Genomic DNA, 13,689 nt, shown 5'->3' on the forward strand with positions numbered 1-13,689 from the left:
TTAGCTTAGTCAAAGGCAAGCTAACATTTGCTTTGTTATTTTTTTCAAATTCTTATTTGAAAAACTATTGGGGGCAATTTGTTTTTATTTTATACAGCATTACATCTTACAGCAATGGTAAGTTTAAAATTCAGTATACATACATGAAGTTAAATGGTGCATAGTGAGCACGAGTTTATTGCATAGCTGCATTTTTCAGTATTGATTCATTACACTGTAATTAAATTGCTTATTATTATTAGCAATATAGTATTGCTAGTTATGCACCAAATAATTGCAGTATGGTTCACAGAACAATTTTCATGATATGTCATAATTTATAAGCTATGCTTTATACACTAGCAAATTACATCAGCTATGCTTTATACACTAGCAAATTACATCAGGTCTTCAACATCCTATTGTTAGGTGCAAAAAAAAAACCAGGATCATTAATAAAGTTGCAGCATAGAAGATGTATTCAAACCTATACACAAGAATCTAAAGGTCAGCAATAAACTGGTGCAAGGTTAGGGTCAATGGACTTCAAGGAGAGCGGGAGTGGGATCTTTTGTGACAATTTAAAGACTCTAAACTGATGATGTGTTTAACTCCACCCACAGCTCCGCCTGTTCTTTTCTCAAACAGCCATAAGGTGGTTTCTTTAGATTTGGGTCTGCATGTTGGACATTGTGCAATGAAAAGAAGGCTTTATTGCTTAGTATTGTTGTAAAAGTAAATCTTAACAGAATAACAGAGTTGGAAAGGACCTTGGAGATCTTCTATCCAACCCTTGCTCAAGCAGGAAATCTTATACAATTCCAGACAAGTGAACTATTCAGACTCTTCTTAAAAGCCTCCAGTGATGACCATAACACAGTGATGGGCAACCTTTTTGGCGTGGTGTGTCAAAAATCGGCAAAAAATCGAGCATAACTCGCATTGTGTGTCACTTCGACAAAAACATAATTTTATAATAATCTTATAAAGGTGTAGCTTCCTGGAAATGTATTCCCTCCTTTCATCCTCACTTTTTTCCAAGAGCTGGGAATGATTAGTTTCAAAATGTCTATTTATATTCCACGTTCTGCTTACTACCGTTTCAGTACATAGAACGCAAAATGATCTGCCATTTTTTTCTATAATGCCATACATCTCGCTCCATGTCTCTTGAAAGGGTCGGCCACTGCCACTACCACTCCCTTTACTTAACCTTTGTTTTTTATTTTTTGGGTGCTCCATCAGTGGGCCAGTGACAGCAGATAGAATTATAGATAGCCAATTAGGGGTTAACTAGCCTAACAAGCTAACACAATCTCCCCCTCACTTATCTCAGTTATTGTGGGCAATTACAAGTCCATGGCACCCCAATAGTTGCTGCTAATGGCGCTCACAGTTCCTGTTGGCACTCCGCTGTTCCCTGCTGTGGTGCGGTCGTAACCGACAGTCCCAGGAGTAGACTCTCTGTGCCGGCCTGACTGGAGAGAGGCGCGCACTGTTCCCGCGCTCCTCTCCTGCGGGTCCTCCCTCGCCACACTGATGTGTGTGCGCACGGCACGCACGCCTTACCAGCAGCCCCTGCGCTCAGAAAGGGGCGGTGGCGATACAGTAAGTGAGTGTGGGCGGGGGAGATCACACGTCCCGCCCACCCACCCACCCGTTCCTCCAGCACAGATTCTTTCATCCTCGGCGGCCGTGCAGGAGCCGAGGATGAATCGCATGAAATCCTGTGCGTGTCACCCCAAATGGCTACGCGTGTCAGCACTGACACGCGTGTCATAGGTTCGCCATCACTGCCATAACATCTGAAGTAAGCTGTTTCACTGGTTAATTGTTCTCACTGTTAGGAAATTTCTCCTTAGTTCTAGGTTACTTCTCTCCTTGATTAGTTTCCATCCGTTGTTTCTTGCCCTGCCCTCAGGTGCTTTGGAGAATAGCTTGACTCCCTCTTCTTTGTGGCAGCCCCTCAAATATTGGAACATTGCTATCATGTCACCCCTAGTCCTTCTTTTCACTAGACTAGACATAGCCAATTCCTGCAACTGCTCTTCATATATTTTAGCCTCCAGCCTCCTAATCATTTTTGTTGCTCTTTTCTGCACTCTTTCCGGAGTCTCTACATCTTTTTTGTAATATTGTAACCAAAATTGGATGCAGGGTTCTAAGTGTGGTCTTACTAAGGCTTTATAAAATAGTACTAATACTTCATGTGATCTTGATTTTATCCCTCTGTTACATTACATTAGCTATTTTGGCTGCTACTGCACACTGCTGGCTCATGTTTAAGTGATTGTCCACTAGGATTCCAAGATCCCTCTCATAGTTACTACTATTAAGCCAGGTTTCTCCTAATCTGTACCTATATATTTGGCTTGGCTTGCCTAAGTGTAAAACCTTACTTCAACTGTTGTTTATTCAACCATTGTACATAGTTAAGAAGCTTGAATAGTATAATTTGTGAACGTAATGTCCTGTTTAACTGTAAATTAATTTGTAATTATAATATTATATCTATATATCTATATATCTATCTATATCTATATCTATATCTATATCTATATCTATATCTATATCTATATCTATATCTATATCTATATCTATATCTATATCTATCTATCTATCTATCTATCTATCTATCTATCTATCTATCTATCTATCTATCTGTATCCCCAGAGAATAAAGACTAACAAATAAAATAATAAATCACTACAGATAAAGAAGTGACATTCCTCAAGGTTACAAGATATTACAAAGAAGTTTGTAAGTATTTGAATGACGTTTTGCTGATGAGCTATTCTCTTTGCGTTTCAGTATAATTCCATAATGTTTTGAAATTAATGACTATTTTTAGCCAGTAAAAACAGAATGCTGACTAGGCTATTATTATTTTTCTAATTTTGTAAGATATAAGTCTGTATGGGTTTCCAGTGTAAATGTAACACAGCTATCCTGTTTTTGTCCCTTCCAGATGTGCTGGACCTGTAATTTCAGAAATCACAACTTTCTACCAAGTGGAACATCTGTAGAATCATGATGCTATAATGGTAAAAATCTGAATTTGTCCTGCCATAGCTAAAGCAGATTGTTACGATTGGATTGGTAGTTAATGATATCGTCGTCAGAAACATTATGTCAAAACCTTAAGCTGCTTAGCCAATGATTTAAGTAAGGATTACAAGTAGGGAAACACAATTACAATCATTCTGTATACCTTTCCCCCTTGCATGTGTTCCTGTTCATTTAAGGAGTGTCTGTTGTGATTTTTCTCATCCACCAACATATGCAGAAAAGCCCATGTTAAAATTTTTACATAACAATATAAGATGTCTTCCTAAATTACTTTCCTGAGCATAAATTTCATTGAACTAAAGCAAACTTTCTTTCAAAAATTCATGTATAGGACAATTCAGCTGTACTGCAGTGACCATTTTTATATCCCATATCTTCAAGATGTTGCCCTTAAGTCATTCTCACCCTGTAGCTTAAGTATAAAACAAACCTATAACTCGCGTCAAAGGTGACGCATCACAATGTTTTGAGTGACATACCAACATCCAGCAACACGTGACAACTATTTTCAAAAGAATGCCCTGTTCTCAGACAGCTTTCAGAGGCTGCAGAGGCCATGTGAGAATGCAATATGTTCTCCCATGGCCTCAAAGCCTCCCAAAATCATGCAAAAACAAGACCAGTGTGGTTTTCGAGGCTGCAGAGGCGATGAGACAGCAGCCTCCAAAACTGCTTCATGAATAAATGCTTCAAGAGCTTGTATAGCCCAGAGCTGCCTCAGCTAAGCCACAGGGAACTATCAACAGAAAAAGAAAAACACAGGAGAATATTTGTAGCTCAAGATTGAAATGAGGGATCCTTGGTGCTCTCTGAGTTTGCTTCTTTTCTTACAGATGTTTCATTATCCAAACTAGGTAACCTTATCAGGGCTAGCAGGATGGAGGGATGGGCGTCCTAGAAATTGGGTTTGCAAACACTGATGATGGGTCTGCAACAAAACTAAAAGGATGCAAATGACCAGCTGTCTGCAAGGAATATAAATCCTTCCATTCCCCACCATCCGGTCAGAGCTGAAGAAACTTCTTGGATGAGAAGCGAAACGTCTTCTAAAGAAAAAGCAAGAAAGTCCAGTTGCCTCCTGGAAAAAATACAGTTGGAAAAACAATAACCTGGATGACTGAGAATCAAACACTGCCTGAAAATAAGCAGTGTGCAAGTAGGTCCTGAGAATCACACATATAATTGGACAGAATTCTTTTTTAAACAATTAAATATGGAAAGAATTGTTTCTCTGGGTAGGGTGGCAGAGTCAAGCGAGGCATTGTCTGAATTTTCGACACCAAAGGGTTCACCACCACTAACCTAAGCTCCTCTGCAGACCTCAATATGGCTCACTATTGAACAAATACCTTGCAATTAGAAAGGCATTCCGGATGCACAATGCCAGGGGAGAGCTAGGACTGGAAAGCTACACAATGCCGGTAGTCCTCGACTTACAACAGTTCGTTTAGCGACCGTTCCAAGTTAACACGGCACTGAAAAAGTGACTGGTGACATTTTTCACACTTATGACTGTTGCAGCCCACGGTTATGTGAATAAAATCCGGATGCTTGGCAAATATTTATGACAGCTGCAGTGTCCCGGGGTCACGTGACCCCCTCTTGCAACCTTCCGACAGGCAAAGTCCACAGATTCACCGAACAAGCCGTGTTAATAATTCAACAACTGCAGCAGTTCACTTAACAAAGGTGCCAAGGAAAAGTCGCAAAACGGGGCAAAACAAATTTCTCCCTTAGCAACCCACATTTTGGGGATTAGACTCTGTCTTTCTCCCCCCCCTCGCCGCCGCCCCACCAACTCAGAAGCTCGTTAATGTGATAAAAAGCGGAGAATAGTTCCCGCCATCTTTCCATTCCGACCCACCCGCTCCCTCCTCCGTCCCTCTTGCAGGAGTCATTTCACGGGCGCTTCTCTCCCCCTCCCCAATCCACCCACCCCGCTTTCTCAGCAGCTGCCCATTAAAAGAATCTGCAATCCAAGCTGGAATCGATCTCTCTCCCCCCCCCCACTCCACCTGCAAGTGGTACAGTCCCACTCCCGCTCCCCTCAATTCCAGGCGCCGCACCTGCGCTCCCAAAGCCCGCGAAGTTCGTCTGGGATGGGCTGCGCGCCGGGCTTCCTCCGGGCTTCTCTCACCCGCTCCCCGCCCCTTCCCGCCTTCCTCTTTCCCCCCCAACGCTGCCCTCATTCGCTTCCCGCTAGACGCCCCGGACCCCGGGGAGGGGGAGGGCGGGAAAAGCCTGCGCGTGGCGGGGCTCGATTACCGGGACGGGGGGGGGGAGGGGAGATTAAATAGACTCGCCTCGGCGTGGAGGCTCCGCAACTCCCTCCGTCTCCCGGCCGAGCTGGAAGTGCCGGCCGCAGGCAGCGGAGCCTGGGGTTCGCTTCGTCCGCCAGGGGGGCCGCCCGCGGGACGACTGGACCAAAAGCTGTGAGTTCGTCGGTGGAGCGTGGGAAGCGGAGAAGCGGATTCTTTGACGCCTTCCGTTAGCCAGCCTGGCACAGCGGCGCCAGAGGGATCGGATGAGCGTTATGGAAGGATGGTACCGGCAGGTAAGTATGAGGGAGTAGCACCCGCTCAAGCGAGAGGAGAAAACAAATTAGCTCTCCCCTTCCTTCCCTTTCTCCCTCCTGCCTTATTTCTCTCTCTTTCTCTTCTTCCCTTTCTCCTTCTCTCCCTCCCTCTCCTTTTCTCTTTCTTCCTCCCTCTTCCTCTCTCTTCCTCTCCTGTCTCTCATTTCCTCTCTTCCTCCATCTCTTTCTCTCCTTCCCTCTCTTCCTCTCTCTCCTCTCTCCTTTCCTCTATCTCCCTCCCTCTCTCTTTCTCTCCTCATTCTCCTTTCCTCTCTTCCTCCATTCTTCCTCTCCTTCCCTCTCTTCCTCTCTCTCTTCTTCTCTCTCTCCCTCTCTCCTTTCCTTTCCTCTCTTCCTCCATCTCTTCCCTCCCTCCCTCTCATTCTTTCTCCTCTTTTTCCTTTTCTTCTTCTTCTCTCTCTCCTTCCCTCCCTGCTGCTCTTAGCGCAGCCCTCCCAAGTGTGCTGGGACGGCAACTTGGAAAACTCCTCTCCTCCATCCAGCAGCATCTGAAGAATATCGGGCTAGACTAGAGGAAGGCTGCCCTAAAAAGAAGAAAAAGATACGCTTCAGGACATCAAAGTCCTCTGCTTGTGGCAGAGAGAATGATGTGCCTGCAAGTAGCCTCTCTGGGCCGCAATTTATGCAGAAATTCCTGAATATCTATTCATGGGAGTTGCAAACCAGAAAATTATCTTTATAGTTACTGGTCATTTGATGCTAAAACCTAACCATAAGCAGGTTTCAGTGCAAAATGCCAAGCCCTGCTTGGAAGTACGACCAATCACTGCCCTAGAATGATATTTGAAATCAACTTTTCTTATTTTGTATTTGTATTTTGTATTTTATTGGTCTTGTATGCCGCCTACTCCTGAAGGACTCCAGGCGGCTTACAATAAACAAAGGAAGGGGATAAATAGACAAATAGACAAACAACAATTTAAAATACACAACATTCATAGTTACAGTGGGGCTGGCTATTTCAACAGCCCCCCCAGCCTGCCGGAGCAGCCAGATCTTAGTGACTTTGTGGAAGGCCGGGAGAGTAGTAAGGGTCCGGATCTCCACGGGGAGCTCGTTCCAGAGGGCTGGAGCTGCAACAGAGAAGGCTCTCCCCCCGGGGAGCCTTCTTATCCAGAAGAAGGCAATGGTAAACCAGGAAGAAAACTTCTTAAGAGTCTCTCTTGGCTGGAAACTTTGCTGTAGTTTTTACTGCCTCACTCTTAGACTTTGAGTACTTTCAGATGGACAGCTCCTAGCACTACAAAAAGCAATTCATAATTGCTCTGCCTTTTTTCTCTTAAATTTCCAGATGAAATGATCTTCTTCTTGTAAAATTCCTATGTTTCATATGGTTGTTCTTAGAGTTGGGTTGTTTTTTTTGAGGGGGGACGACATTAAAAATGTGTGGAGAAAAAGCAGCTTTCTAGGGTGAAAGTTCTGTAGACTTTGAACAGTTGTGCCTGAAAACAGCGTAATTCTACTTGTGTTATCATAGGAGTTTAATATGTCTTATATCATCTAGTTAAGCAGATATAGGCATGTTTTGGGTTTTTAACAAATAGGAATATATTTCTTGCTGACAAACATTCCTACTAGGCATTAAGATTGCTCTCATATATTGTAAGACAGAATGGGGAAAGGGGCCAATTTCTTAAGGAACAAGTTACTTAGCTTGAGGGATTTATTAGAAAGATTTCGATTGCCACTTCACTGACTTCCAGATTTGTCACCATCTCCAAAAAGAGCTTACATTTTTTTTGTAGCGGTAGTGAAATGACTTGCTAGGATTAGGAATTTGTGGTGTATTTATTTATTCAATTTTGTATAGACGCCCATCTCACATTCATGATTTGCGTCAGCTCACATAATTAAAACAACCGTGCACACACAAAAGCGAAATACAGAAACCAATAAAACAATAATCCCATTAAAACCAAACTAAATTCATGGTAATAAATCATGACAAGGTTCCCAATACACAGTTTGGAAGAGAAAAATCTACGTTCACTTCTGAGAGTACGATCAGGCTAAGGAATAAAGTGGGATATTTGTGGACTACATGGTCTCATTTTGATTTCATTGGTTTCCTCATCTGCAGGGAGAAAAGCAATCTAGAACTAAGGACAAATTTCCTAATGGTGAGAACAATCAACCAATGGAATGGTAACCTTCAGAAGTTGTGGTTACTTCATCACTGGAGACGTTTTAAGACTGGACAGCCATTTGTCTGAAATGGTATTGGGTCTCCTGCTAGAGCAGAGGGTTGGACTAGAAGACCTCCCAAGGTCCCTTCCAACTTGATGTTCTGTGTCTTAATGTGAGCTTTTCCAAATAAATTACCTTCTGAAGTGACAGCTAGCATGTAATCCAATTACAAATCAACAAAAGTTTATATATGTTTCAGGACTTTCTTGCCTGCCTATGGATCAATTCAACTGTTAGAACTTGGAGCATTTACATCTTTTTGAGTTCTTCATATAATTAATACTGTTGATGGAGGGATGCAAGTATTTATACAACCCCCGAGTATACTCTTAAGAAGTGTAAGATGGAATTCCATTAACTGAACCAAGAGAGAGTTAGCAATTATCAGCTGAGTGGAAAGTTTAGAAAATAACGATTTTTAATGGGGATTCTTGATAGATATTTTTGAGTGTGTAAAAAATTAATAAGGAATTTATGAGAGATCAGTCAAGCACAGAAACTCACAGCTTTCTGTTCTGCTGGGAAAATAATTATATATGCCATCAGAATCTAGCCTCTTTTATATTCCAGGACAATACAATTATAGATTAAGGTCAATGGCTAAGACGCTGACCTTGTCGATGAAAAAGGTCAGCGGTTCAAATCCCTAGCGCTGTGTAATGGAGTGAGCTCTCATTACTTGTCCCAGCTTCTGCCAACCTAGCAGTTCGAAAGCATGTAAAAATGCAAGTAGAAAAATAGGAACCACCTCTGGTGGGAAGGTAACAGTGTTCTGTGCTTCTTTGACATTTGGTCATGACCATGGAGATGTCTTTGGACAGCACTAGCTCTTTGGCTTTGAAACGGAGATGACCACCACCCCCTAGAGTTGGGAACGACTAGCACATATGTGTGAGGGGAACCTTTACTTTTTTATGAACAGTTGTAAATAAACCTCAGAAATAGATATTATCCAGCTTGTTCTATTTGCAGTTTATTAGCTGTGCACCTCATTTTAAAAACTACTCTTTATCTGGAAGATAGCAATAGCACTTAGACTTATAAACCGCTTCACAGTGCTTTAAAGGCTTCTTTAAGCACTTTACAGAGTCAGTACAGCACCCCCAACAGTCTGGTGTTCTCATTTTACCAACCTCAGAAGGGTGGGAAAGCTGAGTCAACCTTGAGTCGGTCGGGATCAAACTCCTGGAGTGAGCAGTGAGTTAGCCCTGCAGTACTGCATTCTAATCCCTGCACCACCACGGCTCTATGTAGACAGCTCTATGTAAGATGTAGACTTACATCTTTTGGCATCTCCTCTGCCATTGCAGTGAATGGCATGGAAGTTGGTTCCAATCTACTTAGAGTTATATTGCCCAACATATAACATACTATTTTTGGTCATTATCTGAACTGGGAATTAGAGTTGCGATACTATTTTTTTTTTTTTGTATAAATGCTTTCACCGCATGTTGTAGACTTGGAATTGGTTGTATTAAAATGTTGAAAGGATTTGATACATAACCTAGTTCCGCCTTCTGTTCCATACACTAAATTTCAACGTCAGGTATCCACAATTACTCAACCTTCATTTGAAAGCCTTAAAGGAGAGTCCGCCCTATGCAAGATATATTGTTCCAGTGTTTAAGAACTCTTGATCAGGAAGTTTCTTCTAATATTTAGTTTACTTTCCCCTTTTTAAAAAGGCCTTTCCTTTGCCCTCATTTTCAGAGTAGAATAAGCTTGTTCTTTCACTACATTTGTTTAGATATTTTGTAGACCATTATAGCTCATCATTTAGTTTCTTTTGCAAGGGAAACACACACACACACACACACACACACACACAAACTTTAATTCAAAGGTCTTGGTTTCCAGATTTTTTAAACAAGTTCTCCTTTAAACTTGTTCACACGTTTTCTTTTCAATGATGGGACTCAGAATATATACACAACATTCCAAGTGGCATCTAATTAAGCAGAATACAATGAATGATTACCTCCCATGATCTGGCTGAAGGGCTTCTGTTAAGACAGCCCAAACTGCATTCGTCTTTTTAACCATCACATTACATTGCTTCTTCAGCTAGTAACTTAGATAAGTGGTCACCAGTCAGTGGTACATAGACCACTTGTGGTCCGCGAGAAATTTTTGGTGCTATGCAGAAAAATTATTTGCATTTTTTTATATCACACTAAATACTATTTATCTACTTAAAAAAATTATATTAGTGGTCCGCGGGATTTCAAATTATGAATTTAGTAGTCCCTGAGGTCCAAACGATTGGTGATCCCTGGCTTAGATCATTTTCATCTGTACTGTCACATCTCTAGTCCTATATTTATGCATTTCACTTCTCAAATGCAGGACCTTGTCAATATCACCCTATTAATTTGAGGCAGTGCCCAAGCGTACGGAGATAATTTTAAATTTTGATTTTGCCTCTTATGTGTTAGCCAATGCTCCTACTTGTTTATGTTATCTCTATTGTTTTCATTCCATTATCCTTTCAGTTCAGCTCCATCCTGTAGCTTGCTTATAAATATTTAATAAAGTGGAATAGCTTTGGGACAAGATCCCTGGAAGTTCCACTCAAAGGATAACCATTTACAAGCATTCTTTCAGTGCATTTCAGTGCCAATTGCAAATCCAGAAAACCGCAGTACTCTCATGTGTTTATCTTGCTCAGAAGGATCTCATGGGAGCTTCCCAAATCTTTACTAACGTCAGGGTTTGTTTCATCAAAAACATTTAAAGGATTTGTCACACCGGTGCTTTTTCAGCTCAATTTAACTCCACAGACAATTAAACCATTTGCTCTTGAAAGAGAAAAAATAATATGCAATGATTTATTTATTAGCTCCTCCAGGAGTTCAAGGTAGCATATGTACTATTTTCTCCTCCAAATTGTCCCACAACAACAACAACCTGATAGAGACTGTCTGGCTTAGAGTCATGCAGTGAATTTTCATGGCTGAAGACCAAAGTGAATTTAGAACTCTCCAATCCTAATCTAACTCTAATCATTATAGCATACTAGTTTCCAATTTTTAGAAATTGTTAGAAAAGATAATATTAGGACTATACAATGCTTCATATAGCATTTACTTGCAAATGCATTGAAACTGCTGTGCATTTTTTTTCCCTGGCGTTGTGGATTTGTCTTCAAAAAACTTTTATCCCTGAATGCTATCTAAAATTTTCTTTAAAAAAAAAAAAGTATTTTAAGTGTTTCATCTTAGCTCTGTAATTGAAATCTGTAGCCAAGCAATTGCTATGGAAATTCTCAGTCATGGTTGTTCCCAAGGTGCTTTTTCAAGAGGTACAGTAAAACCTCTGGTCACAACCATAATTCATTCCATAACTTTGGTCACAACCCGATTTGGTTGTGACACGAACCTAACCAAAATTAATGCAGCGGCCACACGTGGGTGGCTATTGTTTGTAAACAAACAACAGGAAATTTGGCACTACAAAAAAACCAATTTGGTCGTGGTCAGAAGCGTTCATGACCAGAAGTTCTACTGTAACTGGACTTTCGGGATCATCCAAGAAGCTTCAGCTCTGAATGCTTCTTGGCTGAGAAGTGAAACATCTTCAAAGAAAAACCAGAAAGTCCAGTTGCCTTTTGAAAAAGCATCTTTGGGATAGCCAAGCAATACTTTCAGATTTTATGATAATTTACTTTTTAAATTTTTAATCAGAAATGAACAGGAAAAATAAAAAAATAGAACAAAACCCAGTTTTTTATTTTCTGTTATGATAAAATTATGACAGACTGGTTACTTCCTAAGTACTAAAAATATACAAACATTTATCTATTATACAAATTACAAATAGTAATCTTGGGCACTAGAATGGCATTTTTCCATCATAATCTGTGCCTGTACATTTGTATGTATATCAATGTACCTGCTAGCGATTAATATATATTACTGAATGTTTAAACTTCAATTATTTTAATAACTTTTCTAATTCCATATGTATCCATTTCCTCTTACGTTTTTTAGTATGGTAATTATGATAATAGGGTTTCCTGAAATATAACATATACTAGATAGCAAACATTAGTCCTGACTGCTCTATACTGTTTGTTTACTCTAATTATTGCCTTGGTGGCGCAGGGGTTAGAGTGCAATACTGCAGTCTACTTCTGCTGACTGCCGGCTGACTGCAATTGGGCAGTTCAAATCCCACCAGGCTCAAGGTTGACTCATCCTTCCATCCTTCCGAGGTTGGTAAAATGAGGACCCAGATTGTTGGGGGCAATAGGCTGACTTTGTAAGTCTAAGTGCTATTGCTATCATTATACAACAGACTTCTCCAATGTGGTATGGCACTGGTGACACCTGCTGTACATCTGTTACATCTATGTGACTTGCAGCATGCATCAGGCAGAAGAATATAAAACAAGGTTTCTCTGTCCAGTCATGTAAACTTTAAGATGCAATGCTCATCTCCATGGTCATCGGCTATATGCCAAAGGCGCATGGAACTATTCTGTTAGGATAGAAGAGGGGCGTCAAACTCACCCCTGTCACAGCGGCATCACGTAACATATCAGGACTTTTTCCCCCTTTGCTAAACCGGGCATGGTCAGTGCATGATGCATCTGGCCCATGGGCCGAGAGTTTAACAGACCTGGGGTAGAAGAATTCAGGATTTCTTTAGCCAGCCACAGCCTACCAGCCAATATGGTAGCTCATTGAAAAGTAAGATTGGAAAAGTAGGAAAGTTTCCACCCCAGTGTAGAAAAATGATATAGTTCAGCATGCGAACTTGTTTTTGTGTCTGTTCAACAAATAGCTACAATTAGTCTCTCCGTCACTTCCTCTTTATCTCTGCTTCATTCAAATCAGTCCTCAATAGACTGAAAATTTGATCAACCAAGACTTGTTCAGTTCTCAACCGTTATTTACAGAATATAATTGATGTAATCGTTCTATTTCCCTGTCCCCAGATAATAGTCTTCTCGTCCTATTTCTGATATAAAGAAAGTTGTGCGTAACATAGCCACATATAAGATAGTTTTCACTAACCTTCCAGATAGTGCCTGAGAACTCAGCTTTAATATGTCTTCTAGATACTAGGTTGTGGAAGACAATTCCAGATTTTTGTGGGTTTTATGGATTAATTTCATATAAATAATAGGTTGAGGATGCTTAATATACTCATTAAGTGAAAATATGAGTCACTTCTTTGTGGTTATTCTTCTTTCTTATTGTGATGATTTCTGAACAATATTTTATGAGAAGCTGAAGATAAAGGTTCCCCTCGCACATATGTGCTAGTCGTTCCTGACTCTAGGGGGCGGTGCTCATCTCCATTTCAAAGCCGAATAGCCAGCACTGTCCAAAGACGTCTCTGTGGTCATGTAGCTCTCATGACTAAATGCCAAAGGTGCATGGAACACTGTTATCTTCCCACCAAGGTGGTCCCTATTTTTCTACTTGCATTTTTACATGTTTTCGAACTGCTAGATTGGCAGAAGCTGGGACAAGTAATGGGAGCGGCACTAGGGATTCAAACCATCAAACTGGTGACCTTTCTTAGCCACTGAGCCACCACGCCCCTTTATGAGGAGGTAGCCTCTGTCAATTTTAACTTATTTAATAAACAGTGATTGAGTGATTTGTGGAATTACTTTGCTTTTTAGGCAAGTCCTCCTTTTTTTATATTGTCAGTTTAGTTCCTGTGCAACAGACAACGCTTGAATCAGGCAAAAGGGAGAAGTTCATAGAAGTCTAGTAATTACCATCAAATGTGGAAAGAATGATAAATAGATTTAGCAACACAAAGTAAAAAAAAACCACAAAGTAAAATAATTAAAGCTGATTCGTTGAAATGAGAAAAAAAATCGTGCAATTCATTAATACACT

At 40.7% G+C, this 13,689-nt stretch overlaps 1 protein-coding gene across 1 annotated transcript in view; it reads left to right on the forward strand.

Annotated features, from left to right (window-relative positions):
- Window positions 1-5,581: 5,581 nt before the first annotated feature.
- OPN4 (opsin 4) overlaps window positions 5,582-13,689 on the forward strand; it is a 38,191-nt gene continuing 30,083 nt past the window's right edge. The window contains exon 1 of the mRNA XM_087723899.1: window positions 5,582-5,602. Within this exon, the coding sequence (XP_087580025.1) occupies window positions 5,582-5,602 (21 nt within the window). The remainder of the gene's footprint in view (window positions 5,603-13,689) is intronic.

This window comes from Thamnophis sirtalis, unplaced genomic scaffold, assembly GCF_051295495.1.
Source record: "Thamnophis sirtalis isolate CommonGarterSnake01/CBP01778 unplaced genomic scaffold, rThaSir2_p1.2 scaffold_10, whole genome shotgun sequence".
NCBI lineage: Eukaryota > Metazoa > Chordata > Lepidosauria > Squamata > Natricidae > Thamnophis > Thamnophis sirtalis.